The 27,759-nt window shown below is 35.7% G+C and overlaps 3 protein-coding genes across 4 annotated transcripts; 1 reads left to right on the forward strand and 2 right to left on the reverse strand.

Moving 5' to 3' along the window:
- Positions 1-7,667: 7,667 nt before the first annotated feature.
- Positions 7,668-10,474, reverse strand: LOC119085646 (transferrin). Its single transcript, XM_037196083.1, has 9 exons — positions 10,327-10,474; positions 9,952-10,051; positions 9,768-9,891; positions 9,419-9,713; positions 9,196-9,353; positions 8,763-9,130; positions 8,573-8,702; positions 8,255-8,421; positions 7,668-8,197 (listed from the first exon to the last, which is right to left on the reverse strand). Exons 1-9 carry the CDS (start codon positions 10,397-10,399, stop codon positions 7,744-7,746), a joined length of 1,869 nt encoding a protein of 622 aa, XP_037051978.1. The 5' UTR covers positions 10,400-10,474; the 3' UTR covers positions 7,668-7,743.
- A 2,954-nt stretch (positions 10,475-13,428) lies between these two features.
- LOC119085647 (O-acyltransferase like protein) lies at positions 13,429-26,869 on the reverse strand. Its single transcript, XM_037196084.1, has 11 exons — positions 26,208-26,869; positions 23,421-23,570; positions 17,663-17,886; positions 16,458-16,666; positions 16,327-16,397; positions 15,733-16,247; positions 15,484-15,677; positions 15,114-15,240; positions 14,868-15,057; positions 14,664-14,809; positions 13,429-14,594 (listed from the first exon to the last, which is right to left on the reverse strand). Exons 1-11 carry the CDS (start codon positions 26,437-26,439, stop codon positions 14,400-14,402), a joined length of 2,253 nt encoding a protein of 750 aa, XP_037051979.1. The 5' UTR covers positions 26,440-26,869; the 3' UTR covers positions 13,429-14,399.
- Positions 18,803-20,706, forward strand: LOC119085648 (N-acyl-phosphatidylethanolamine-hydrolyzing phospholipase D-like). 2 transcript variants are annotated; one of them, XM_037196086.1, is made up of 4 exons: positions 18,803-18,821; positions 19,313-19,515; positions 19,586-20,332; positions 20,393-20,706. In XM_037196086.1, exons 2-4 carry the CDS (start codon positions 19,363-19,365, stop codon positions 20,504-20,506), a joined length of 1,014 nt encoding a protein of 337 aa, XP_037051981.1. In that variant the 5' UTR covers positions 18,803-18,821; positions 19,313-19,362; the 3' UTR covers positions 20,507-20,706. The 2 variants fall into 2 exon arrangements, with proteins under 2 accessions (XP_037051981.1, XP_037051980.1); XM_037196085.1 differs by lacking the exon at positions 18,803-18,821 and having other exon boundaries at positions 19,163-19,515.
- Positions 26,870-27,759: the final 890 nt, after the last annotated feature.

Here is a 27,759-nt window from a genome sequence, read left to right on the forward strand (position 1 = left end):
ATCACATATAAAACTTGGAAAATCAAATGGTTCTCACCTTAAAGGTAAACAATTTATTTACAATTTTGTGATGTTTTAGTATGTCAATGCATAGATTTCGATTACGCTTCGATAAATGTCGATCTTCGTCTTCATTAAAAATTGTCGAATCAGGTCCATAGAAACTGAACTCTATTTCAAAAAGTAAGAAATGAGAAATGACCCAAACCTATTTTAGCTTCAATATTTTCACATTCACTGGACCAAATATGTATTCGATTTCCGTATAAAAAGATATGTTGCGGCTAGTTCGATCTAAAACTTACACCAAAGCACTGTGTGTTTTTGGCCTTCTAATTGAGTGATTTCAAAGTCAGCATCGGTGCTTGACAGTGCTTTGCTTACACTGAAGTAAAAATAAGTAGAAACGTTTTCGTTTTGTAGGTTTATGTGAATTATTTTTCTGTTTCTACTTACTCATTTTGAGACGAGTTTTCTCTTCTATTATGTCATTATGTCAACCAAAAAACAAAATAAATTCTCACCGAATCTCAAGAAATAGCTTCGAAAAGATAATTACGTTTACATGCTACATGCGTCGAAAGCCGTACTTTTCATGTTTTTACATGTGCACTACTCTCGACGCCCTCAGCATGTAAAATCCATTACATAACTCGGGATGAAAATGAAAAGTCTCGTTTTCGTGTATTTATCGACCTCGGCTACGTCTCGGATCAACAAAATTCACACGAAAACTCTGCTTTTCATCTTTTTATCCCTAGTAATGAAAAATACTATTTTGTAACTTTGGGTAGTAGTCATTCAACGTAAACAAAATAATTTGATTGAATCCTTTCGTAGGCTTAAATAATGACGAAAAAAAGGGAGACCATACAAACCCAATTCAATCCAATCAAATTAACTTCTATGGTGCTCGACAGTCTACGGTTGAATCTTTTCCGAATCAGTGTAAGTAACTCAACCGAGCATCGTTTAAAATTCATTTCTACATTCTTTGAATTTTACGTCACTTAGTACTATTACAACAATTACAACATGGTCCAAACAAAACGTATGCTCCAGTAAATATAAATTTCATTCACAACCGAAAGAAGTCGATTAAACATTCGATCGAAGCTAACAATGTAAATTGCTCGTTGAAGATGCAGGGAATTGCACCAAAATCAAAAGCAATTTTAAAACAAAACCCGTCGAAAAGAAATTGTAAGTACTGAATACAGACTTTGTAAATATGTTAATGACTTGAATGTGGTCTCAATTGAATCTTTTTACATGTTTAAAGCTAAAAAAACAAATCCGAACGATGCATCTGGAATACCGAAGTACAAATTCCCTCTTCCTCCTCCGAAAATGAATTTCACGGTTCAAACTAATACGGTCTTTAACACGGCAATCGATGAAAACACGCAGGACACACAAATTATTCCACCACCAGATACTTCAATGTCATCGATTTGCAATGAAACCTCTGACGACGGTAGGAATTGTTTCAGTTTTTCATTGGCCTTAAGTAGCACGTCAATAATACTAAATTGCTAAGTGATAACTCGATATAAAAGAGGTTAAAAAAGGTTAACTTTGAATAACTAAAATTTGTTGGTTTTCATCAATTCAGATCAATTCAATGGCGTTCCAAGTAACTGTGCTTCATTCAAAAAAATATTGATTGATCTGTCGAAGAGCAAACGTTACGGGGTTGTCACTCCCGTAGATGCTATTGATTCAAAGGCTCCGATTACTTCAAAGGAACTGGTCGCCTCGCAGACACAAGGTACATAAAACAAGGTCAGCACTAAGACAAATAATAAAAGTTTCGCACAATTCTGCAGATGACACCCCGAATTCTTCAGAAACTGCAAGTAGACTGCCATTTCTGGAACTCCACGAAATTGTTGGGGATTCAGATAAGCCTGGTGATCAGCGTGTAACTAAGCAAGCAGTTGAAACCGATACCAACATATCTCCAGAAACCGAGTATGGTGAAATCATAAATAGACTTGATCGAATAGAGGCCATGCAGCTAGCTTCGTCGAAACGGGATGCACAAATTTTAGTAGCGGTCAAAAAGTTATGTTTACAATACACAAAACATAACAACGACAACGACGAAATTAAAAAACTGCTACCAATAAGGGATGAGATTAAGCTGATTGAAATGGATACGCGTATCATAGAAGACACATGCTTTAAGGAAAAATTGGTAAGTTTATTTCAAAAGTTATGCAAGTGCAACCCTTTTTGGTGGTAGTTTTATGTTTTCCAAAGGTGTGATAATGTTATTATCAAAAAATGTATTGAAAAGCCGTTTATTCAAAAGCGTGAGTTAAAGTTCTCTTTACTGCACGGATCCAAAACTTTACCTTTCTTTGATTAAAATACCTTACTTCGCAATGGGGTAAATGATGGAAATGGTACTTCTTGTGTGTTTACCGACCTCGGCTACACCTCGATCGGAAAATTTCACACAAGAAGTACTATTTTCATCATTTGCCCCATTGTTAAGTAATGTACTATTAGGAAAAAAGATGAGCCAACGCAGTGACTTTATAGTTAACATGTCATGCATAAGTAATCTAGATTTTTGGTGCTCAAAATCTCTGATTTTTAACTAATTTTCACAAATTGTTGAAGCACGATTAGTACTTCTATTAGGTTACTATACCAGGGAGGTAATTGGCCATCTCGTATCCAGATAAGTAAAATTATCCTAGGGCTTCAGCCCTAAGTAATTTAATCATCGTGACTGGAGATAACCAATTTTTTACCGTGAACTGTATTGGGTTTTACCATAGCACTAAACCAAGCACTAGAACAGATTTTTTTTAATGGAAATTTAGCCTCTCTGATCTGCCGCAAAATAAACAAAATGTTTTGGGCCGCCACAAGTATAAATTTAATGGGAGCCTCTAAAGTGGCACAAATTTAAAATTTTTAGTTCACTTTAAAACGTAGACAAGTTAGGTCAAATATTATTATTTAATGATTTGTCAATAAGCAATTGATGAAACATTTATTTATCGAAACCAAAATACTGTCAACAACTAGAACTATAATGACAACATAGTAGGGTTGCATACGCAGGCCCCTCTTGCCAAATCTGTTCTACTGCTTGGTTCAGATGCTATTGTTTTACCTTACGAACTCAGTAAAGGGCCTAAGAGCCATATAACCTTTCTAGTAAGGTAAAATAGTTTTCGTTTCATCGAGTATTTATATCTGTATCCTTCCTTTTTAGATTGCATACATACGTGGATTCAAAACAACAAACAATCCGGACAATTTTACAGCATTTTTCAATGTCCTTTTGGCTGATGAGTTGGTGGCCCAGTTTAATTTAAAAGGAATCATGGGCAAAAAGAAATTGGACGGATTCAAAATCATAGAGATTATACAGGGTAGGTTTTATCTATTAAAATTCCTTACACTCTTACAAATATTTTTGAGTACAACCAACGCGCTTCAAGCACTGATTATAGTGGTCAGCTGCAGAAAGTAATCTATTTTACATGAAAATGTCTTTACAGTGTTTTTCGTCTGTATGATACACCGTCTAGTTTCAGTACTCTATTTAGAGTACCCACTCATGCTTGAAGTGCGTTGGAAAAAGAATATTTTCAAAGAACTTTGAAATTAACTAGTTGTGCAATAACTGGTCAAAAATTTCATCTTCTGCATACCGCGGCAGAATAAAATAAACTAGGCAGGAGCGGTTCATTTTCTAAACGTTAAATAAGGGACCTAATCGACCTAATGCACTGTATAAAAATGAACTCAAATGAACATATATACATATATATATATCGCAAAAAAATATAGGGCTACTAGATTATTCAGGTCCCTCGTCAAATCAGCGCTCCTGTCTGGTTAACTCTACTCTGTCGTGCTGCATATTGAAATGTGCTTAATAAAACTGTTTAATTTGCTTGGCCCCAAATCCCCTAGTTCGATCTTTTTTATAACATGCCATAATGTTCCATTAAAAATCCTAAAGATATTTCCAATTAAAACTGAAGTTTATTCCCTCTTTGTTCACTCAATTAGAAATATTTTATCTGCCTAGAACAATAATTTCTCACTTATCCCCCTAGAGTATTTTTGTTTATTTCGGTATATATGTTCTCGGCAGATAAAAAGTGTATGCACCTCTTGCCAAAATTGTTATCTTGACGTGTCTCGATAATAATTTTGGCAAGAGGTGCATAATATTATATTAGTGTAATTAGTTCGCAATTAACGAGACGTTTGCAGGTGATTTCTAATAAAACTGGCTAATCGCAAAATTATTCACTTTTTAGACCTCCATAAACCAATGGACAAGAAGACATTTGAAAAAACAATGCGCTCAACGATTGAATTGGCGAAAGACCGGTACCACAACGAATTATATAGAAAACGCCAGCAACAGAAGACACAAACATCCACTATCATTTAAACCAAAGACAAATTTTCCTGGTGAAATTTGCAAACAAAACTAATGTCTTAGTTTGAATTGAATTTAAATAATCTTTTTTAATTATTTCTTCTACCAATATGTGATAAAATTTGTGATCCATTATGTAACAACTAATGAATGTGAATTACGAAATTTAAAATTTATTAAGAGTTCGATGGCGTACTTTGAAAAGAATTTGAATATAGAATTGATTTAAACAAAATTGTTTCTTGTTTCAACATCGAAATATTTCTTATGAATCAGATCTTCAACTAAAACTTGACTTCAGAAATCAAATTTAAACTTGATACTATTGGACCTACTGCAGTTAAACTTTTATTCAAATTGAAGTGAACAAGTTTTCAACCGACCTCCCCAAAATAGCTGTGTGGTAGCACATGCAGTTCCATACAGTTCGTTATGTAATACTGATAGGTGATATACTGATATATCAAATAGAAATTTGTGTTTCAGCCTAGGGGCATGCTTGTAGTGGTGACTGGACCAGCGCTCATCTGTTGTTCCCTTACACCCCTTTACAATATACTACATAGCCATGAAACTCACAACATAGTGTATAATATCAAAATCGTGGTAGGACGGGAACTAAGATATACGTCAAGCGTTTCATATTGGTACAGTCAATTATCAACCAGTGGACCAACAAAATCGAAAATTTCAGCCATCTCCAGCACTCATATTACAAGCTATGTAAACTATGTCATGTTTAGATCTTCAAACCTAAAAATACATAATCATGCAGGTAGCAATTCCAAAAGATAAGAGGAGACACACCTCAGTCGATGGCGAACAGTTCCCTTAAATGTGCTTTTCGAACAACTCATGGAAATACAGATGTAATGTGCCTCAACTTAAATTGTGGTCAAAATTCCCCTCCTTCATATAACATAAATAGATAATCGAAATAAATGATTCACATCTTAGCGCTCTATAATTAATCTCTAAACAGCAAAGACCCACCGACAAAATGTTCCCAAACAGACACTCACTATCGTTGAATTGGAAAATTTCGAGGTTGAAATAGTATCGGGTAATCTGGCACACTGTGGCACAAGAAAAAACTTTTAAATTACGTACAAGGTGAACTCGCACACGCTCGTTTATTGCTACAAATGCTTTTTAGAAAATTTTGGTATCGAAAAATCGTGTGCAAGTTCACCTTTTACGTAGTTAAAAAATACGTTGTTTTTGCCAAATTACCCCACGCCGCGCCGTACGATCTATAAAAACCCTAGGCTCTTACATGAATAGATATTTTACATATGAATATCAAACATCAAATATGTAATCAATACGCAATACAATAGGTCTATGTAAGAAAACATTTAACTTCAAATCGTGTCAGAATAAATAAAAATTTAATTTATTTCTCATTTCAAATTTTGTGCGTCAATTCTTAATTATCGATATTTGCAGATTGTCACGTTAGACATAAATCTGCAGATGTCGCTGTTAACCTCATCATTTCGTTGTCATTTCGTTTGAAAAATGATGGGATTTAATTTGATATTACCCGATCCATTTAAATGTCATTTTTATATGGCCTTTTTTTTTCTGGGCTCTTTGTGCAAGCATTTAAATCACAAGAAAAAATTCTTATTTTGCTCAGTAAAAAGTAATTTTGTCTAACAACAAATACATTCCCCGGATGTATGTGGTATTAGCTTAATGGATACTGTTATTTATGCAGTCGAGGTGCAAAGTACTTTATTAGGCTCTAGATGTGTTATAATGACATGATAATTATTCCATTAGACAGTAAGTATACCTTAGTATACTTTGCAGTTAAGAGGCACCGGCACTTAGCTAAAATTGTAGCCTATATTTGCGTGTTTCGTATTTCATTTTTGTTAATATTTTTTCATCAGAATCCTTTTTGAAAAATGTACCACCGCAATTCCGACCACGAATCTGCTAGCTTTAAATAAAAATTAGTTTTGGTTGTAGTCGTTTGATCAGCTCTGAGAAAAGTGAGCAGTTTAATGAAATTTTCATAAACTGCTCATTGTTCTCAGAGCTGGTCAAATTGTTACAACCAAATCTATTTTCTGTTGAAAGCTAACACATTCGTGGTCGGAATTGCGGTCGCACATTTAATTTCTATATTAATTTTTGACAATGCCGCTTTTCCTGACAATTCGCGCTTGAAACCTTGAGATTCTGTTGTATTTTTTAGTTCTTTTTATTATTTAATTGAGGTTTACTTATTGACTTATCAATTGCTTATTGTGCTTGTAATTTTACTTGCTGTTTGGTTTTTTGGATTTTTGCTTCCGGTTGTTGACAAAGTTCTTCCAGTTTTGTGATATTTTTACTTACTTTTCTTTATATTTGTGCTTTATTATGTATGTCGGCTAGAGCATAGTAGACAATAAAATTGCGATTCATTCATTCATTCAAAAGGATTCTGATGGAAAGATATCATCAAAAGTAAACTAAAATCCTGTATTTAAAAATCGCCCTAATGTTTGCTTTTCGGCAAAGTACCGGTGCCTCTTAAGAGCAATGGAACCTTTGCAAATTTGTAGCCTACATTTAGGCGTAAATATTCGTTTTTTGATGATTTCTCTCAATCAAAATCTGTTTTTGAAAAACTAAAACCATTAAAGCACAAGCAGGCGTCATCCCTTTCCTAATTTACCCTTCCTTAATTTCCAATAAACATTGTTTTAGTACAGTAAGTTGTTTTTATGAGCTAATATGATGAACGTAATTAAGTATAGTGTCAGAATTAGAATTTTTCATCGAATACAATACAATTGATATTATTCATTCTACATGCGATACACACGCTAAAACTTAACTTTTTAATTTCTACTATTGCTTGGATTTGTAATAGTGACTTCCTCTAATTCTGACACTCTAGAGATAAGTAATTTTTCGGAATTTTAATAAAATGAAATTATTTTAGAAAATTCACTGTTTTTACTCGAAAGATATGCTGAAAGGAATGTCTGCATACCTGGAATAATTTATTCAAAAAAATGTTTGCGGAGTTGTGTCATTACCTTTATACGTAAGTGTGGTAGGCATATCGGCACTGCATAGGTTTGCGTTCGTAAAATAGGAAATCTCATGACGTTCTTTTCAACTGTCCTATTGTCCGATAGAATTTGTTTGTAGGTTCAATCATCTATTCAAAGTCTATCTGAGATGAGAGTTCATAAAGTTAACAATTTTCAGCACTTAGGCTGATATAGAAACACAGTTTTGTTCAGTAACTTTTATTCGTATTTTAATTGCTGAACACAATTTTGTTCAGTTTCACCAAATTTTTATATGAAAGAGACTTATGTCTTTGATAAAACATTAACATCGTCATCGTTTTCCAACATTTTCGCATCATCAGTGAAAATAACGTTCTTTGCACCTGGCTCAAATTCTCCGAACAACTCGAAAACATTCTCCAAATTTCCGCCATGACCGAACTGGTCTGACAATGACTTGAAACCGTGTACAATACTTTCCAATTCCGTTCCGCCTAAACTGTTTCGTACAAATATGCCGCGCGTGTATCTGCCATCGAAATTGCATGTGTTTGCTTCGCTAAGGTCCTTAGTGGTGAAATCGGGACAGATCAACTGCTTGTCTAAATACTTTTCGTCGGATAGACGGCTTGAATGAACGATTTCGATTTGAGAATTAGAGGCTGATGGAATGTCTTCGATATCCGTTTCGATATTCCGGGCTCGATTAAATGTAAGTGCTACATCAACGGCCCTCATGTCTGATTTGTCGAATTTACTGGAATCATTTTGAGATTACGCTTAATGCGAATTCATTACGCTGCCTTTTACTTACACATTCATCTTTTTCAGCACGTCGGAATTGATATTTTTATCGGCCACAACGACATAAACACTCTCTGGATCTATTACTTCTTTCATAATTTTTTTAAGCTCGTTATCATGGGCTCGAAAAAAGTCGTTCGGATGTAACACTACTGCATCTGCATTACTTTCATGAACCTGAAACGATGGAAACGTATGTATGACAGTACATGCAATCCTTGTCTCACCCATTCGCTGAAGCTTTTGTGGATTTACTTTTACTTAAAGTTTTCCACAAAGGCTTCGTAGAATATCAAGCGACTGTTAATTGTAAGCATTGTTCTCATACCGTTTGTATGCAGTCGTTACTTTCCACGCAGTAAAATTCTGGACGAATGTCCCGAGAATAGGCAGCCTGTTTCAGTATTCCACATTTTCGCATTTCAATGTCGCTCTTAGCCTCGCTCTTAACACAAAGTCTGCAAAAACATTTATTGCTAGAACCAAGAGCTTCAAGTCCAACTACAGCCAAAATTTACCGAATTTTTTGCGAAGTACTTCCGTCCCTTTCAATAACGTCTTTGTAGTTTGCACTGATCAAGTGATCACCGGGAAAAGCTAGATCAGTTTTAGGCACAACCGAATATTTGTCAGTAATCCACAATTTACTAGCAACTGCTTTGTCTACATTATTCAGTCCGTTGGTGTACCAATTCAGCAGACTGCTCTGCAGTTGTGCCACATTTGAATTAGCGTCAGCATTCGACATGAATCCTTGCCATGGTCTTTTCGCCCATGTACAAGCTGTTCCAGTTACCGGTCGACGACTACCATCTTCACATAAATATTCATAGTCGTCTGGATCAGCTAGAGCCACAGTTGTTGCAGGATTGTTACCGATTGGAAGCTAAATCGTACAAAAGAAGTTCAAAAATTAGGATTTGTGTTAGCAAAATGTAGATATTGCCTTACACCGAAGAACCGACGAACGTAAATTACTTTTGTGAAAGCAATATCGCCACCGTTATCGACCAGACATCTGATTGATCCATCGTAGCCGGAAAATTTATCAGGGTAGTCGCATTTGGCAGGATCTTCACACAATGCACACAAGTTGGGATACTTTTGTTCTGGTTTAAGATTAAGCACAAAATTCATAAAGATGCAACAGTACAGATGGAATAGAATGTCATACTTAAGTTATGGTTGACCTCACTATCTGCTGAATATTTTCCAACGATGCATGATGCCGTAAAGAATTCGGACAGCGCCTTCAATTCCTTTTCGACCGATGATAGCGTTGGATCGGGACTAATTTTGAGGACACCATTTTTCTTCAATCGGGTGATCGGGATCTTGTAGCCAACATTACGTCCGAAACCTGTATGGCATGACTTCTTTCCCCTTAAATCCGCCATGCTGTTGATGCCGTTATTTTTTCTCGTTAAAATAATGCCTTCGTAACGGAACTCCGCCCCGAGTTCCTCTCTCTATTTTTATGAGACAGTACGTGAAAGTTCAGTAACTGTAAAACGTTTACTAACCGTTCTCAGTTCAGAAAAAATGGAAAAATCTTCATTCTTGAGATTGAACGCAATGTACATGTCTTCCGGATCAGCAGCTAAAAAGTCGGCCTGTCGATTTAGCACCTTATCCAGGCATTCCATTCTGAAGGAATAGTCTCTAGTGAGAAAGTGAAACCATATTTCGAGCATCAATTCAACAAACCTATCTCTGCCAGCTACACATTCGAATTGAACATCACTGCTCGATTTAGAGGCTACTTCTTTACAAGCATCCATGATATGATGCGGTACACACATCCGATCTGTGAAGAAAACGTAAGTTGTAACTGCATCGAATAAACACTTTAATTTTGTTAGGGGGTTCAGCTTTTCACCTCCTTTCACATGCAATCGAATGAATATCATTGATTTCTCGGCGGATTGGCCGGTTGCAGAGTGATAAGCCGAATCCCTGTGACCACTCTACATCACTGATCCTTCTTTCTATATGCTTCACATGAAGTGACAACATTTGCATCATCAGTGATCACTCTATACAACGCACTGTTTTACTCTATAGAATGGATCGTTATCTTACATGTTGTTGTGGCGCAAGCATAGCTGATTGAGCATGCAAACAAAATGAGAAACTGCACGACTGATGAGTTCATTTTGTGCGAACAAAATCGAATTAACTACTAACTTCATTAACTGTCTGCTTCGTCGTTTTTATACCGTCCACTGGTTTTATTTGGATTCTTTTTTTATTATAATATACAATACAGGTTCCACAAGAACAGGGTGAATAATTTGTGCACATTTGTTCAAGGACTTTAACTTTTGTAACTAGAAATTTTCCGTTCAACATGTAACAGTATGATATTAATTGGTTTGTCTCGTCCACCCGAGTTGCCAGAGTTTAATTTTTTGTTTTTATAGAGGATACACATCTTAATAATCAGTTCTGAGTTGCCTATGAAACCCATCTACCGTCCTTTTTTGAAGACGTAATACCGAATTTTGCCGAAAAAATAACCGAAGTATGCAAATACTATCTGAAGAAAGTTGTTAGGCGTTAATTGGTATCTCGCCTTAGAAAAATTCATCGTATTTAGGTCGTCCTATGAATCATTCATTGTGTGCATCGTTACAACCACCGAACCCACTACAACTACCCAAAATATAGACCATAGACCGCTTGAATAAACTTTAGGATATGCTATAGAAATATCCAGTGTGGAATTGTCTGCCGCGGGTATCGAACCCAAATCATTTTGGTGGAAGGTGGAAGGTACGTAATCACTGAACCATCTCATCCTTTGTAATTTTCGAGTTTTCTGCGTTTTCTAATAGACAACTTGCATGGTCTTCTGGAAATATTTTATTATTGTTATTCGGGTTTCAAAACCCTCAAATACACAATCTTACACATCTCTTGAGTGAATTAGTATTTTAAATCAGCAATTAAAATTTTCCTAATTCGTCTACATCATCATTCTCATTTGCGAGTAGTTGTTTACATTCGAGTAAGTGTTTGTTAATATTTTCGTTTTTTTATGTTGGTACGTAAATAGACGAACAACTAATGACGTAAGCGCGGCTTTGCGAGTGTGTTAGTGTATGTATTACATATGAACGACCGCACTAGTCTGACGTCATACGGTCCTTTGAAATTAATGTTCTTCATTAATTTTAAAAAAAAACCTAAAGAACATTTGGATAAGGTGTAGTGGTAAATTATGCTTATTTTAACTTATGCAACATGTCTATTTTAACTTAGAATGTTTTCTCTCGCAACTTTAATTTTAATGTTTCAATATTGCTCAATAGCACCCTGTCGTGCTAAAAAATAGAATTCTGATTTTCCTACAACATACAACGTTACCCTGGGAAGCCCCAGACGTAAGCATAATAAAATATTCCTATCAGCTAATTCGACTTGAAGCGAATAGATTATATAATATTTTGATTAGGGAATGGTCCATGTTAGCGATTTTTGTGTGTGCGGAATTTCTGACCTCTCATTTTGTATGCACTTTTCCACCATATGACGGTCATATTTTGCAAGACTCCCCTCTCCTTTTCGTGCGAATGTCATTTATGGATGTCCCCTCACCAGCCATTTTACAACACAATTAGAATTATTGCAACATTTTGGTTTTGAGTGATAAAATAGACATCTTTGAAATCTTCTATCGTATTCTGGTTGGACGTGTTTTTTGTGCGGCAGGATGCACTGTTTGTCAGAGACGTGTGTCTGTGTTTGATCTTTGCGTCATCACATCAGATTAAGAACGGATGCATCAATTGTGAGACTTTAGGATTTTTGCATTCAATATTTTTACGCGATTTTTTTTAATAAATAAAAATGTAAAAATAGAAATTGCAACGAGTTTTTTCAACGAAAGGTTATCGGAAAAATATTTACATATTAAATGAACCTATCTCTCTTCTCTTCGAATTATTTCAAATAAGTATTTATTGAGTTGCCGCTAAAGTACACAGGATGATAATTCTTACCGGGGAATTTTTCTATGGAATATAAAAAAACCAATGCAAAAAAAAGGAAAACATAAAAATTAAACAAGTGATTGAGATTAAAAAGAATTAAGAGTGATATCGCGAAATCTTCGAACAACGTTGGGACGAGGGGTCACGGATATTATTGACTTATAGCTCATTCGATTCGTTGAACTGTTGCGAGCAAAGCGTGGTACTAAATTTGGTGTCATATATTTTGTTGTCGACGCTCGAGGTCATGAAGTAAGGGTCTGCTAAAAGGAGCCCAAAATCGTTTTCTCGTGATTAGTTGAGTAAAACAATTTTGGGAAAAAACTTTTTTAGCTAGGTTTGTAGGCCTTGAAGAGACACACATTTTGAGTATACACACCACCAGGTCCATGTTGACCTGTTGGTGATATCAATCACTTTAGGTGAAAAAATAGGTGATTTTCCCAAGTCCCTAACCGGCTGCAGTGACAATGTGACATAAGTCCGAGACATGGTATGTATTGCGAGAGAGCCCAGCCTCTATAGTACCATAACATGTAAAAACATCCTTGGATAAGTTTCACTGCAAAGGGTTGGAGCGACTTTAGCGGAAGTCCACCCCAGGTCGATGAAATTTTATCTCTTTCTTTCGTTTGTTTTTCGCTTTTTTATGCGGATATTCATTATTTATTGCTGACAAGAGTGAGGTCAACTAAAATAAAGAGTTACTTGATATATCCACGTTGGTTAAGTACACTACGACTTAAAATTTCGAACGTTTTATGCATATATTTCGACTATTTTCCAGCAATCGAAAATCGTAGTGTACGTAACCAACGTGGATATATCAAGTAACTCTTGACTTTATAGTTCACTTCAGATAACCATTGATTTATGAGACACGAATCCTATTAAATAGGCACTGTAGAGTGTCGACTCAACTTGGACGAGGTAAATTCATATGATCGGCTGTTCCATTGAGTAAATGTTGAAAGAGCTAATTACGAGATTTTTTTCAGTAAAAAAGTAAATATAGAAATTGCAACGATCATTTTCAACAAAAGGTTATCAGAAATAATTCCGCGTTAACGAATCGCTTCTTTCTTTCTTTTCTTCGTATTATTTAATTTATAAGAATTCAGTGTAACCGATGATAAATAATATACTTACCGGCGAGCAGCGAACAAAACAAAAAAACAAACATGCCCAACAAAAAGTGAAGAAATATTTTTTTTATTTATTTATTTACAAACTCACATATTAAACGAGTGACTAAGATAAAGGGTAATCAAAATTTGAACGGTGACAAGTTTACACTATTAAAAGTTTCTTTGAGGTAAACCTGTAACCAATACACATTTTGATTATCTTGAAATGGCAAATTTCAAATGGTAACGTTTTTTACACAGAGGAGAATTCAAAGTTAAAATTTTTGGTCAGCACGCAATTGATTCACTTTTGTTTTCGGGATATCGTTTCAATGCCAAGGTAGATATAGTTGAGGAGGTAGTCTCATTCATTGACAAAACGTTGTATTCAGACGCGCGGCCAAGCACATAAGTTTGATGCTATTGACACCTGAATGGTTGTGATTTAGTGTCTCTTCACAAAATAATGTGTCGATCTCAAAACAGATAGCACGAGTTTCTATGCGTTTTTCTATCGCTTGTATTACGAAGAAATTGCCATTACAGCGACATAATATGGACCGAAAGCACACGAACTATTTTGCGTTAATGAAGTCGACAATTATGCTGCGTTTTCCGTTACTTATCCTGTAATGAATATCGTATTCCAATGGAAAACACAGCATAATTGTCGGTCCCGTCAACGCAGAAGAACTCATGTGGGTTCGGCCATAGAACTTCGGAAATTGTCAGATTGAACGAATCGCACATTATACATGGTGCCAGCTGATGTCACGATGCCATTAATCGAAAACCCCGTATTTTTACATGCTCGATTCCTAAATATACCGTCTAATATGGACCATCCCCCAATAAATGATCTGATTTTAGAAGGAACGGATTTCGAAGGAGAACGATGTTGATCGTCTAATCCAAGAAATATTTTAGTCTTCAATTTTCCTCTGTGTAAAAAGCTTAACGAAGAATTTCACAGAGCTTTTCAGAGCTTTTTTTTCTTATTAAAAATGAACTTAGAAATGGAACGTGTCAATTATCATTCAAGTTTCAATTCCTTTGCATGTGAAATTGGTTCAAGTTTTTCTGATTTATTTACACTTATTCCGCTAGGAATTGAAGATTTATTGGATGGACTGAATATAATTTTCTTTATGTTCTGGAAAGGAGTGTCGAAAAATATCGTTAAAGCTATTGACGCCAATGCAATCGATATGTTTTCGTTAAGATTAAGCTGAAAAGACGAAGAACGAAATCAAATCAAAAATTCAGTTTACTTTTCTGAACACGGCCATCCACTCACCGTATAACTAAGAAAACTGAAATGTGTAGCATGTCTGGTTCGTCCAACGTTGAAAAAGAAAACTGGAAATTGTGTTAAGTAAATGGCATACGACAATCGTGTGGTAACTAAAAATCCTGGCCAAGAAAAAAGCCGGCTTAGCAGACCTGCAATCATTGGGTTTATGTTAAAAACACGTTTCGTTGGAACACTGTACCATCTTACTATGGTAGCCCAGATGCGATGTAAAAATAATCCATCCGGCTAATCCACACCATGCCATGGGTCCCAAGGCTGCATAAATAGCGGCATGATATTCATTGTAAACATAACCAATGCTACCCATCGGAGCTGGTCCAAGCAGTACGAGCAGAAATATTGTCACGTTTATACACCAGCCAATTTTTAATTGCGCCTACAATAGGTGGAAGCTGTGCGTTCGTTTCGTAATTGTAATGCAACCACACCTACCTTCGTCAGTTTGTGGTCTTTGAATACACGGAGAACATATCCGAGCAGAATTCCTAAAATGTAAATTGTCGATCGATAGAATGGGATGCTGTACATGTAGTCAGCCGTTTTGAAAAGTCGTTTTATTCTGCCGGATGGAAAGAATTACATTACTATTGCTCTGTGAGTGGGTTTGTCTAGTAAGCAACGGTCACCGTTCTTGCTTTCATCATTAAAACAAGTCGCTGTTAGATCAGCTTTTGGTAACGAAAATGTCGAAACATTACAACGACTAAACGTTCTGCCGAAAGCCGATCTAACACAATGACTACGGTAATTATAAACGTTGCTGCTTAAGACAGGACACGTAATTTTCTTTTCATTAACTTACGATGTTCCGAAGTAAACGTAGTTTGATAGCTTCTCCACAACGGTAACATTAAATCGAGCTATGGTACTGATACCGGCTAGGCCTAACAGGATCATTGCACCTTTCTTCGGCCATTTCCATAGTATCAAAATGAGAAATGGCGCTACCACAAAAAGTTCGGTGTCGATGCCAAGATGATGAGTGTGTGTCAAACACTGAACGTAATTTTCGTTGTTAGTAAACTCGTAATGATTTCATAGAAAAACGTACCATGTTCTCGAACCCGAAGTAGTTGTGAATGAACAACAGATTTCTCCACCAATGTTGCTTACATATTCCCGCATGTCGTGTTACCACCAGATTCCATTGGGGTCCAGTATCGACGTGCGGTAGGATAAACGTACAAAATAGAATTAGCGCTCCCAATGTGGGTACGATCCGTATAAATCGACCGACATATTCCTGTAATATGCGAGGTGATTGGTTTTTCTGCAATCGGCCAATTATTGCATATGATGTTAGCAAACCGCTAAACATTAAAAATGTGTCGGTGTAAATGGCCGCAGCTCGTCCCAGTACGGTCCATGGTTGACCTAATGCCTCGGACAACTGAGTTCGATTGATGTAAGGATCGAAAAAGATTGCCATTGATTTGTGTGACACCAACAGCAGAAAAGCGTTGAAAAATCGAATGCCGTGGATGCATTCGATGTCGTTTGGTGCTCGCTTTAAATTGAAAGTGGCTCGGAGGTTTTTTCTCAAGGAAAATGCCACCAGCCACGGATCTAAACAAAAGGGAAAATATCTCAATTGTTATTCGATGTAGATGTAGTGGGCCGATCACAATATTAACTTATCACTTACTTGGATCGACCACTTTAAGGTCCACAACAGTCGATAATGTGGCCACCAATATAACAACTAAGAAGAAAATTCTGAAATTATAAATCTTTATCCATCACCGAGTGTCTGTTACTAATTTTCCATGAACCTACGCTGCTTTTATCGTATTTTCGTCGTATGCGTCTCGATCGTTAGTTTGGCACATCTGTGGTTCGACGCGTACCTGAACATGAATATCTGTTCCTTTGGTAAAATTCTGTACATAGTCATTCAAGGACATTTGAATGTCCATTGCTGTACAGGATGATGGAACACAAGCTGCCCAATTTAACATTGAAAATCTGGGTACTCGATGTCCTGGCTGAGGAATAATTGTAGATTAAATATGGATGCAAGTGGTTGAAGGCAATAAATTCGTTTCACATTAAGAGCGCACAGAAATTCGAAAGTATAAGATAATAAGAGTATTATGTTATGGTGTGCTACAGATACATTCACCTACTGCTCCTCACACTACGAGTAGAAAATTAGAGTATGAGTTAAACTGCACACCTAGATTACGTTAACTTAGCAAAATCACTACCCTTATAGTCGACGTCAGCGAAACAAAGGGCAGTTTCTACCCGTTGTTATACTCATTCCGCATATTCCGCATTCTGTGCAATCAATTGGATCATATTCCAATAGCAACAACTTCTCTATTCTCTATAATGGCAGATAGTACTCATTTGGAAATAGGTTTCGGTATATTCGGTGAATGCGAAATTTCATCACCACAAGAACGTTATTGGTTTTCTGAAAGACAACCCTGATGCCCATTTTTTGTATGACTGCGAGTGAGCAAATACAGATGAAAACGAATATATTTGTCTTGTTCCATGTGTAAAGTATATGCCTGGCTTACATATATGCCTCCTCATTATAAATAACTGCATGCAAATATGTAACTGCAACATTTTATTGTTTCAATATTTGCATGCAGATCATTAAAATGCATTTTTCAAAACAATTTCAGTCTCAGTCAAATGATGAGCTAAGATAATTAAAATTGTGAAATGATTTTCATAATATGCCTGCCTACAATATATATTGTCCGGACGGCTAATAATGTATGCTGCGTGAGGTAATTTGAATATTATTTTTTGTTCGAATTTTAATATATGCTGTCTATGAATCAGTCTGGTTTTATCAGTAAAATGGTCAGCATATTTATGTACAACACGTACAAATTCTTAAACATACAATGTTTCAGTTGTTCTTTTGCAGTGCCTTTGTCTGCTTATTAACTTCAAGGTCACGGAGAAGCGTTACAATATATTGGAATTGTCGCATTACATTACTTCATGTTCATACTTACATCATCGAATTCACTAACAAAAGCACCATGCGAATGCATCAAATCGTATAAGTGTTGCAGTTTCGGCATATTTTCCGGTATGGAAGCCTGTAGATAGGTTAGACAATATTTCCCTTTTAAGTCATCCATGGGTCCTTGAATTTTCAGACATTGATCGAAATCTCCGAAATAATTCACGTTTCCATTTAGCACTCCCGACGATATTTTGGCGGTTGAGTCGTGCACTAAAATGATAAATTCGCAGTCTATTAGTTCTTTTGTTCAAAAAAATGCTTTTACTTCGTTTGTTTTGCCATATTTTTTTTTGCTACATAAAAGAATGCATAGCACTGCTTCTAGCACGAACACTCGTTTTTCCAACTTCAAAAAGCCACCAAAGCGCGTACGGTTGCATGTATTATGTGATTTTATTCACACCAATAAATCATGACTCCTATCTTTACGAGAAAATCCAAGGCCTATTTTCATTGCAAAAGCCTCCAAATATTTCCTATGTTCATGCTAGAAGCAAAGCTGTGGTGCTAGGAATATCTCATTGATTGTTTTTGTCATCGCTTTCGATAACAGATGACCTTAAGTGAAAGGGATTTCAAACATTTTGTATGAACTAGAATCATCAATTCATACTTCATTTGTTTAAAAATTTTGTTATGTAAGACAATTTATACTAGCTACTCGTTTATTTTTGTCATCATTGTCGATAACAAATTACCAAGATCAAGGTTGTCGATAACAGATTGCCATCGCTGATAATTCTAAAATATGCGCTTGATCTAGATAACCACTTAAAAGAAGAGTCAGTTATATTTGAATGAATCTTTCTAAAGCATCTTCTATAGATGATGGCTCGACCTTAATGTGTGAAACTTTATGCCCTCACATGACATCGAGAGCGCAACGAAACGTTATTTAAAATTAATAATATGCGTGATTGTTCCACTGGTCAACGTAAATTGTGACCATTTGACAACATTTCCAGTTTCACATCAGATGTCAATATTCATTCTTAAGTTTCCAAAGAAACCAAACCGTGTAACATTAATTAGAAAACTCTATACCCAGATGACGCATGCTCATTAACTCTGGTGCTAACCAATTGAAATAATAAACACATACAGTACGAGCATACAGATGGGACCATTTAAACTATAACTCGCAAGTGAGTTTTGTAACATTTTAATTCATAAATTTCGTTGATTACAATTCAAAGGGGACCTTATCTATACGTAGACAGAAAATTAGATAAGACACACTCGACCCACTGTCTGAGTTGTATATGCGCAATGATATCTGTTTCATGAGACCTGTGTGCCATACTGCTATACACATGTGAAAGATTTCTTTGAAATAAAAATTTTGGTGAAATTTCACACGGTGCAAATGAAGTGATTCGGGAAAGAACTCATCAACTTTCTAAAGCAACTTGTCTAAATGTACGAATCATTTCAAAAGAAGTCGAAGCTGCTTCAGAACAGTTACCATTAGAACTATTAGATCCACCCACTCGTACAAGCCTAAAATAAAATTCGTTTTTAGGAGAATCTAAATATAACGTAAACCGAATCGAATCTTATCGTTGTGTTTCGTAGTGAATGTCTGTTTTTTTTGACAGTATTCGATATCTGAAAACACGATTTAGTGTATTGATAGATTTTCGGAAAATTGCTTGGTTAATAACAGTCAGCAATATTCATCTGATTATGGCAGACGTTGATTTGAGTAATGTTCAAAAATCGGTCATTGAAAAAGGAAGATTTCAAAATCCATGGCCGACCTGGAGTTCACCAAAGTTTATGGACTTGCTCCGTTTCATTTTCACTGATGAAGATAAAAGTTCAATTCCACAGCCCCAGGTAAAGTCTCGAATGTAAAATATTCTAAAGTGTTTGAATCTCATCGTTTCGAATTGTTGTTTTGACGCAGGAACTGAACAATGTATTACCTACACAAAAACCAGTATTTAATGCAGAACCTCCAGAGAGTGGCGTGAACGTTACATGGTTGGGTCACTCGACGACAGTGGTTCAATTTGACAATGTCACCTTCCTAACAGATCCATTGTTCAGTGAAAGAGCATCTCCATTTCAATTTCTTGGACCGAAACGCTATCGAAGTTGCCCGTGCAACGTTGATGACCTGCCACCAATCGATGCTGTGGTTATCAGTCACAATCATTACGATCATCTAGATGTCGACAGTGTGAAATCTCTAAACAATCGTTTCGGTGACAAAATACGCTGGTTCGTACCGTTAGGATTAGCTGAATGGATGAAAAGTACAGGAGTAAAAAATGTTGTTGAACTAGATTGGTGGCAGTCCGGCAACATCTCACACAAAAGTGACGTTTCGTTTGTTTTTACACCAGCTCAACATTGGTGTAAAAGAGGGTTAAATGATGACAATCGCGTTCTGTGGGGCAGTTGGTCTGTAATTGGACCGAAACATCGATTCTTTTTCGCCGGTGACACTGGCTATTGTGATGTATTTAAACAAATTGGCAGTGTGTACGGGCCGTTTGATGTTTCGGCTATACCAATTGGAGCGTATGCACCACGGGGATTCATGAAACCGCAACACGTTGATCCAGAAGAGGCAGTGAAAATACATATAGACATTTGCAGTAAATCCAGTGTGGCAGTCCATTGGGGGACGTTTAGTCTGGCTCATGAAGTGAGTAGTTTTAAATTAATTTTTCCGCGAGAATAAAAAATATTTTGTTTCGCTTTATAGCACTATCTTGAACCTCCAAAGAAATTGAAGGAAGCGCTAAAGGATTTCAAACTTCCTGAAGAAGTGTTCACAACATTATTCCATGGGGAGACGAAACATTATCCATCTGTCTAATAAAACTGCATAACTGAAGTAAAGAGATTGTTTCGATGTGTTTGTACGATTAGAATCTGGATACTGTAGTAGATACATGCAGAAAAGCGAGACAGAATTTCAAAAGTAAATTCAATGAGTAGGGTAGCTTGCAAGGTAGCAGTGAGTTTCACAAAAGTTTATGTTTTTAAGGGAAATAGAAAGCTAAATAAAAGAGAATAAAAAAATTTGGAAAAATGTTCACAGGACCCCTCACAGGAGAAAAGTCAGTTGTACAGCAACTGCTTGAACAAAGCACCTAGCAGTAGAAGTATGCGAATATTTCCATACCTTTTTTTTCATAATGTCAATGCAAAATTACCATTAAGGCTGCTAATGGTATTATTGGTGTCAAAAAACTACTCTATTTGACGTGTAAAATCCTCTATTACCCTGCTAGGTGCTTTGGCTTGAAACATAGTTTACATTGACCTAGACGAATAATCTCTGTTCTGGCACTGGAATTGGAAGTACTGTAACGGCGGTACGCCTTTTGCATATCACCCTTGGCCCTCAACGAACCAAACGGTGCCAAATTGGTGCCACAGGAAAAATTTTCATTGAAATGCCTGTCAGGAGCATTTTACATTCTTCAAGTGTTATGACTATGTTTTGACTAATGAGATCAATGAAGCACAATCAAGAATAATGTTAGCGACCACTTGTCGTAACGTGAGATTCCGTATTTTTCCATTTCTTTCCGAAATCCTGGACAATCACCCAATATATCCTTTCGTCCTTCGGTAAGAGGAGGACTGACAAACGTGTGTGCTTTTAGTACTTTTATGGCAATACCCTTCAATTCGAATTACATTAATACTTAACACATCTATCGTTGGCCGTTTTGCAACAAATTAAATGACATTAACAATAAGACATTGTATGCCGTACACGAATTGAATTAATTATTAACTAAAACAAAAACTTAGACCATACTGGATGTATGGTAATTTATACAAACGTACCCATTAAACAAAGAAAATACCAATTTAATAGCAAATCATATTCGCCCAAATTAATTTTTTTGATCAATTTAACGAAACACAAATTGCTGTTTCATATTCATGCTTTTCCACAGCGAATAATCGAACGATTTCTATGCCACAGTCATTATTGAAAATAAAATCAATTGCAAGTTTATGCGAAATAATAAAAAATATATATTTTGATATGCAAAGTGTTGAATGGTTCGTTTCATTGATGAGGTAATACGTTAACCATTTAAGTCGATAAATATTTGAGTCGCGGTGGTAGACAGTTTTTTACCTTTGCCTTGCACAACATCATAAACCACAACACACTTTTTTTTGATTTAATTGAATGTAATGAACAAAAAATTTGTGTTCTTAGTTTTACTTTCATTTGTGGGTGCATTGCATTATTAACCTGAATTTTTTTTCATTTAATCGATGTGGAAGATAGATTAATCCCATGATCAGTAGAATCACTAGGCACAATACCCGCTTATATTGCTAGGCAAAAATTTACAATTTATTGGAAAGTGTACTAATTGTGTCAAAGGAAGTTCGATAGGACCTCAGTACAGTGCGAGAAAATAAACAAGTCACACTTTCAACTATCTAATCCATAATCCAATCAAAGTTATTCAATCCACGTGCGATATACACGTTTACATATTAAACACATACGTAAATGTCGTAAGATTACTAATACATATGGATTGAATAGAGTGTTAAAAGAGCGAAAAAAGAGAGAAAAAAGAAAATTAAACAATTGGTTTAAACAGTTCAGTTCGGTGGTTCAGATCGCTGACCACTTGCTTCATACGCAAGAGGTCTCGGGTGCGAATCTCATTAGGGCGCGTACAACAAAAAATTTATTACCAAATTTCAATTTGATCTCTCATACTTCGCACCCCTCAATTTCAAAAATTATTCTAACGGTCGGTGTGTCCGAAGCAATACAACATCCATAATGATTAAACAATTGGTTTTGAAGGGTGATACGTCAAAACTTGTGTGGAAATTTAGCTGAGTTCGATTCGTGACACTCTTTTTGACATTTTTTTTCAAACACTCTATAAGGATAATTGCATTGGTAACTTCTTATTTTTCATCGTCTATACCAGTTTCCCTGACTATAAAACACACGCTATGTAAGTACCCTGTACCCTGTCAGGTCAGTTGTTAGAAGCAACTTTATCAACGTTCCACTGATGTTATTCTTTCTACGTGCGACATCTTTGTTATACAGATTTGTAAATATCTTAAGGTGGGTAGTGCATGATTCTTTGGATTGTAATGGTTACTTCTTTTAATTCCGATGCTGTTCTGATAGCACATTAAGCATATCACAATGAAAGTATCGATTCTCTCACTTCATCTAATCTGAGCATTTTCAAGGAATATAATTCATGAAAAATCTTTTTCACCCGTGCGGCGTGAATTACCTTATTTTCTCCACTCAAATGCGGTGCGAACATGGCGTTTTGCTGACGCTCTCTCTGATGACAATTCAGGTAACCCGAGTCGGGTGAAAGAATTTTTATTTTCTCGACTCTCGTTTCTCCGATGAACAAGATTTTTTCTCTTTGTAACTGTCCCATTGTTTTGGTTTTGAAAATGGTGAAACAAATTGATGACAAAACGTGGATACAAACGGTAAGTCACGCCACGCACGGATGAAAAATTATGTGGTCACCTCGGGGATGAAAAAGAAATTGGAATTTCCTCGTTTCTCCCCTTGGTAAAGGCCAAAAAACCATTACTTCTATACTTTTAACATGATTTTTCTTGTAATAATACAAATACAGTCAGAGTTCGTCGTTTGATTCTGTCTTCATTGTAGATAACATGAGACATAACTGTTTTGACACTCGCCAAACCATGAACCTCTTACACTACTAAAAGCCTCTAGCCTCTAAATTAAAACTTACTTCTGACTGCCCATAGATCCAAGTTACGTAGACCGTCCAAAAACATTTGCGAATGTAGTTTGCATTTCGAGCTGGTTTTAGAACTGTATGCTGGATTGAAAGGAGCTGCTGATATGCTTGTCAATTTTTGACTAAGTTTACGCATCAAAGCTAGAAAAAATTGAAAAAAAATTTATTAAAATCGTTCTATCGTTCACTTTTTCTTAATCCTGGGTGATGTCCTGGTATAGTAAAGAGTTACACTTTTTTGGTCTCGCCAAACTCTGACGGGAATGCAACTAATGAATCACTAGCACAGCTAATTTTTCCTATTTCCAGCCATCCTCACTGAACGAACATGAATGGATTAACAATTTTCTTGCCATTTATTTCATCGGACATTAAAAGTGTGTAAGCTGTCATAGGAGTAATTTATGTTAAAAGCAATGTATATCGACAGTCTGATGTAATAGTTCACACTTCATACAGACGTGCAGTAAATATCTGCATAAATTATGAAAAAATTGGCTTAGAACTTTACCTTTTTTGTAGAATTTATTTAAGCAAGATTGACAATGGTTCGTTGAACATTAAATGTATTTTGCTATAAACCAAAAGCTTTGTTCTGCGCATAGTCTCTTGTCTACATTGTTTTACGCTCATTAAAAATCCCAATATTTGAAAATTTATTACACCCATTAATGTGTCGTGTAGTTAAACGATTACTTATTCCAATCGAACCGACAATTTTATACAAAATAAACTCATCTCTGTACAAAACGCATGTGTGGTTGGAATAACTATATGCATCGTCGGCTAAAACTTTATGTAAGAAATATTGTTTTCACTTTTCATCAATGGTATTGTATGCATTTTAATCGTGTCATAATTTTAATTGATTGATTTGCAAGGATTGACTAAACTGTTTTCGTTTTGGTGGATTTTTTGTGTGAAAAGTAAAGTCTTTGGAGTAATTATTTTACATTAATCTTTTGCATGAAAATCTTTGAGGTAGGCGTTGTGCATTATTCTTGTGGCATAGCTTCACATAAAATCATTATATGTGTCCTGCCCTTCCGCTCATAAATAACCTCTGGCCTCAAAAGTGGAATGAAACAACAAATTTTTGGGTGGTACAAAGAGTATCATTACTGCTATTAAAGTGTCAGGTAGCTCAATCGGTATGGCACAAAAGACAGTTATTCCGGGTTCGATCCCTGATCACTATTTATCATTCCTAACTTACTTAGCATGTACAACAGGCTCATTCGAGGCTAGTCCAACAAAATCAAATTTTTTCTTGAGAACGGTTCAATTCATTCGAAAATATCAATCCGGAACGTACATCAACCGGTTAACTAGCTTCACCAACAAATTATATAATCGAATGAATCTGGTGTTGAGGAATTGTATCTCTGAAGTATTTTGGAACCGGAATTTTATATGAACACAATATACTGCGCACAACATTAAATTTTTTGAATTTACTGCCAAAGGTATTGAAAGTACTTCGCTCTACCTTTACCTATGTATCTAATATACCAGATATCATTGTGAAAAAGTAGCTCAATTCCTGTTAGCACTGATCATTTTAACAGCTTTCAGTCAAAATACGGGTAAATAATTGCCCGATTAAACTTTACTGACAAATGTTAAATTTACTAGCGACGACGCCATACGCTCTTTGGAGCATTGCTGTGGTTTATGTCTTGCAAATTTTATATTTGGACTTAGTGCTCAGATTTTTTTTTTCAAAAATAACTTGGACGGTTTACAGTCAGAGGCAATGAAATTTCAGCATGAGTTTGCTTCAGCAGTTTTTCAGCTGGTGGTCAAATCAAAACAATCAAAACTGTTTATACGGTTGATGCTGCTCTACATGCACGCGCGTGGTAGTTGTAAAACTTTATAAAGAGGTAGATACATTTTAAGTTCGAAAAAGACTAGATGATCTAGAGGTATGAATGACAGTTCTTCCATACAAAAATGTTCATACAAAGGCGAGCGCGTTTGTTTTTACATTTTTTTTTATATGTAACAGCTGTCATATCCCTCCAGACCATTATTTTTTTTTTAATTTAAAGGTCTATAAACAGCGTTGATTGTTTGTGTGGACCAGCTGAAAAACAGCTGAAGCAAATTCGTGCTGAAATTTTACTGAATCTGCCTGTAACATTAATTCAAATTTTTACAGACAAATTATTTTTTTTAGAACGGCACTATAATGACACGATAAAAAAAACTCCTTATATTCCCACATGTTACGTTACTGTACAGTTAGTGAAGTGAATTGGAGAGAAAAGATAAATACTCATTCGTGGTCGCTGCAATTCTTAAATTTAGTTCAACAAATTGCCTCTAATACTAGATCGTAGATGGTGTACAGTCAACGCACTTCTAGCGTGAGTGGTACTCTAAATAGGGTATTGAAACTTGACAGTCAAGTACTGTAAACATATTCTCATGTAAAATATAGTACTTTCTGTAGCTGACCACTATGATCGCTTTTGCTTGAAGTGCGTTGGTACGGTGCATCTAGCATATATTTCCATTTTACAACAGTCAAGTGATTGGCACCAATGTATTACCGGACGCCGGAAACCAAATTTCCTTTTTAAAAGTCAACATCTAACCGAAAAAATTCACGAAATTCTTTCACTGAAAGCATTCAATTTTTTCGCCAATAAAATGAAAATCGCTGACTTAAATAATATCAAATTAACGGGGTCATTATTACTGTCGAGGTAATGACAATTTTTACTTAGCGAGTCGATTTTTATGATTGAATGCATTTTATTGTATACGTACCAGCTTCTTCGTCAATTCTATCCATATTAATATCACCACCGCCCACCGACACATAGTGCATGCCCTTAACTTTCGATGTAAAGTTAGCCAATTTGCTGGCATTGTGTTTCGATTTGAATAAAATTGGTCCATTGCTGCTATTGAAATCGGACTCACATTTATCACATTGATTCAAAGGGGTCGTTGGCAAAGCCACTCCAATCAAAGCGGCTAGTATAACAAATGCCTTCATTTTACGAAAATGTTTTTAAAAAAAATCCGTTGAATTATTCGATAAATCGTCTAAAATATAAATCAATGACACGACCGTTAAACATTAATTCTTCGCTCATTCTTATGCACTCAGCAATCACACAATATGTTGTTATTAACTAACAAGAAAAAAAAATCTCATAAACGTTTAACTGCAGTTAATTAATTTTTCACAATTAAATGTGACACTGTTCATATTCTCATCGTTCTATCGCAACAAAAAGTAATTAAACAAAAATGGTAAGCACACTATTAACACCTTCTCGAATTGCGTATAAATCTACTGTACACTTAAGTGGAAAATCGTCGACTAAAAATCGAAATTCAAATTTCAGCGATTTAACAAAAAGGTTGTCTCTTATGCTGTGTATAATATTTATATTGTAAATGTACGTTTGTACATTTATAAATGCTGGTGTAACTACCCGCTTTACATATTTATGTGGTTGAATCTTTCTGGTGTGCATTTTTCAATTAATTTTATAATTTGATGTATAGCGCGAAAATTCCCCCACTCACTCGAACCGAGTGCATTTTTAAAACAATTTTTTTTTCCAGCAATTTGTTTTTTGATTTGTGCAGAAAGTCATAAATGCATATAGTGCAATACAGGTCTGCATATACTTTGAATAATGTTGTATTGGAAATTCCATTTATCATGCCGTTTATGCAAAATGAAATTTGAGTATTGAGTATTGCGATCTTTTCTTTACACTTCCGATGTACATTAAAAGTGTTAATTTTATTGATGGACCGTTTTCCGAGAAATTCTTCTGGATGAAAGCGATAAGGGATCGATTAGAAGAGAATATGTCATAGTCATAAGCATGATTTCACATCATCCACAAATTTTTACGTGTTGGGTAACATCTACTAGTCTGAGCGATCGTTCAAAAATTACGTGAGTTTATTGAATTTATTAGAATCGTCACGTTTTCTTATAAACCTTTCTCCATTTATAGCGCGATGTTAAGAAGGCAGGGCAGTAAAGAGTGTGTCTGTGTATAAGACATCTGATTTTGATTCCACAATACTTCACCATTACTTTGTTGTTAGAGTCAGTTGACTGAATGACTCAAATACTATGAATGGGTGCTGTCCAAGATTTATGAGGAAATGACACGCGAATATGAGCCGATGACAGGCAAATATGAGCAAGTGCAAATAAGCAAATGCAAAAGACCAAATATGCAAATGAATAGTGGCTGTTAGTGAATTGAAGTACAAATGCAAACAAAATCTTTCGTGTTATTTCTTCCTAGTTTTTATCTCTCGTGATCTGAATAAACCAAGGCTGTTT

The sequence above is a fragment of the Bradysia coprophila genome, chromosome X (assembly GCF_014529535.1).
Source record: "Bradysia coprophila strain Holo2 chromosome X, BU_Bcop_v1, whole genome shotgun sequence".
In the NCBI taxonomy this organism is placed as follows: domain Eukaryota; kingdom Metazoa; phylum Arthropoda; class Insecta; order Diptera; family Sciaridae; genus Bradysia; species Bradysia coprophila.

Bases quoted from the DNA above. Each gene is read 5' to 3' on its own strand.
- LOC119085646 (XM_037196083.1), bottom strand. From the start codon at position 10,399: ATGAACTCATCAGTCGTGCAGTTTCTCATTTTGTTTGCATGCTCAATC. The intron at 9,714-9,767 runs GTTAGTAAACGT...TCATAAAAATAG, and splicing joins TTTTTTCTGAACTGAGAACG to AGAGAGGAACTCGGGGCGGA. The intron at 9,354-9,418 runs GTATGACATTCT...ATCTTAAACCAG, and splicing joins TGAGGTCAACCATAACTTAA to AACAAAAGTATCCCAACTTG.
- LOC119085648 (XM_037196085.1), top strand. From the start codon at position 19,255: ATGTCTGTTTTTTTTGACAGTATTCGATATCTGAAAACACGATTTAGT. The intron at 19,516-19,585 runs GTAAAGTCTCGA...GTTTTGACGCAG, and splicing joins GTTCAATTCCACAGCCCCAG to GAACTGAACAATGTATTACC. The intron at 20,333-20,392 runs GTGAGTAGTTTT...TTCGCTTTATAG, and splicing joins CGTTTAGTCTGGCTCATGAA to CACTATCTTGAACCTCCAAA.
- LOC119085647 (XM_037196084.1), bottom strand. From the start codon at position 26,439: ATGAAGGCATTTGTTATACTAGCCGCTTTGATTGGAGTGGCTTTGCCA. The intron at 16,248-16,326 runs GTAAGTGATAAG...CCTTTTGTTTAG, and splicing joins CCTTAAAGTGGTCGATCCAA to ATCCGTGGCTGGTGGCATTT. The intron at 15,241-15,483 runs GTAAGTTAATGA...TCCATCCGGCAG, and splicing joins TACGTTTACTTCGGAACATC to AATAAAACGACTTTTCAAAA.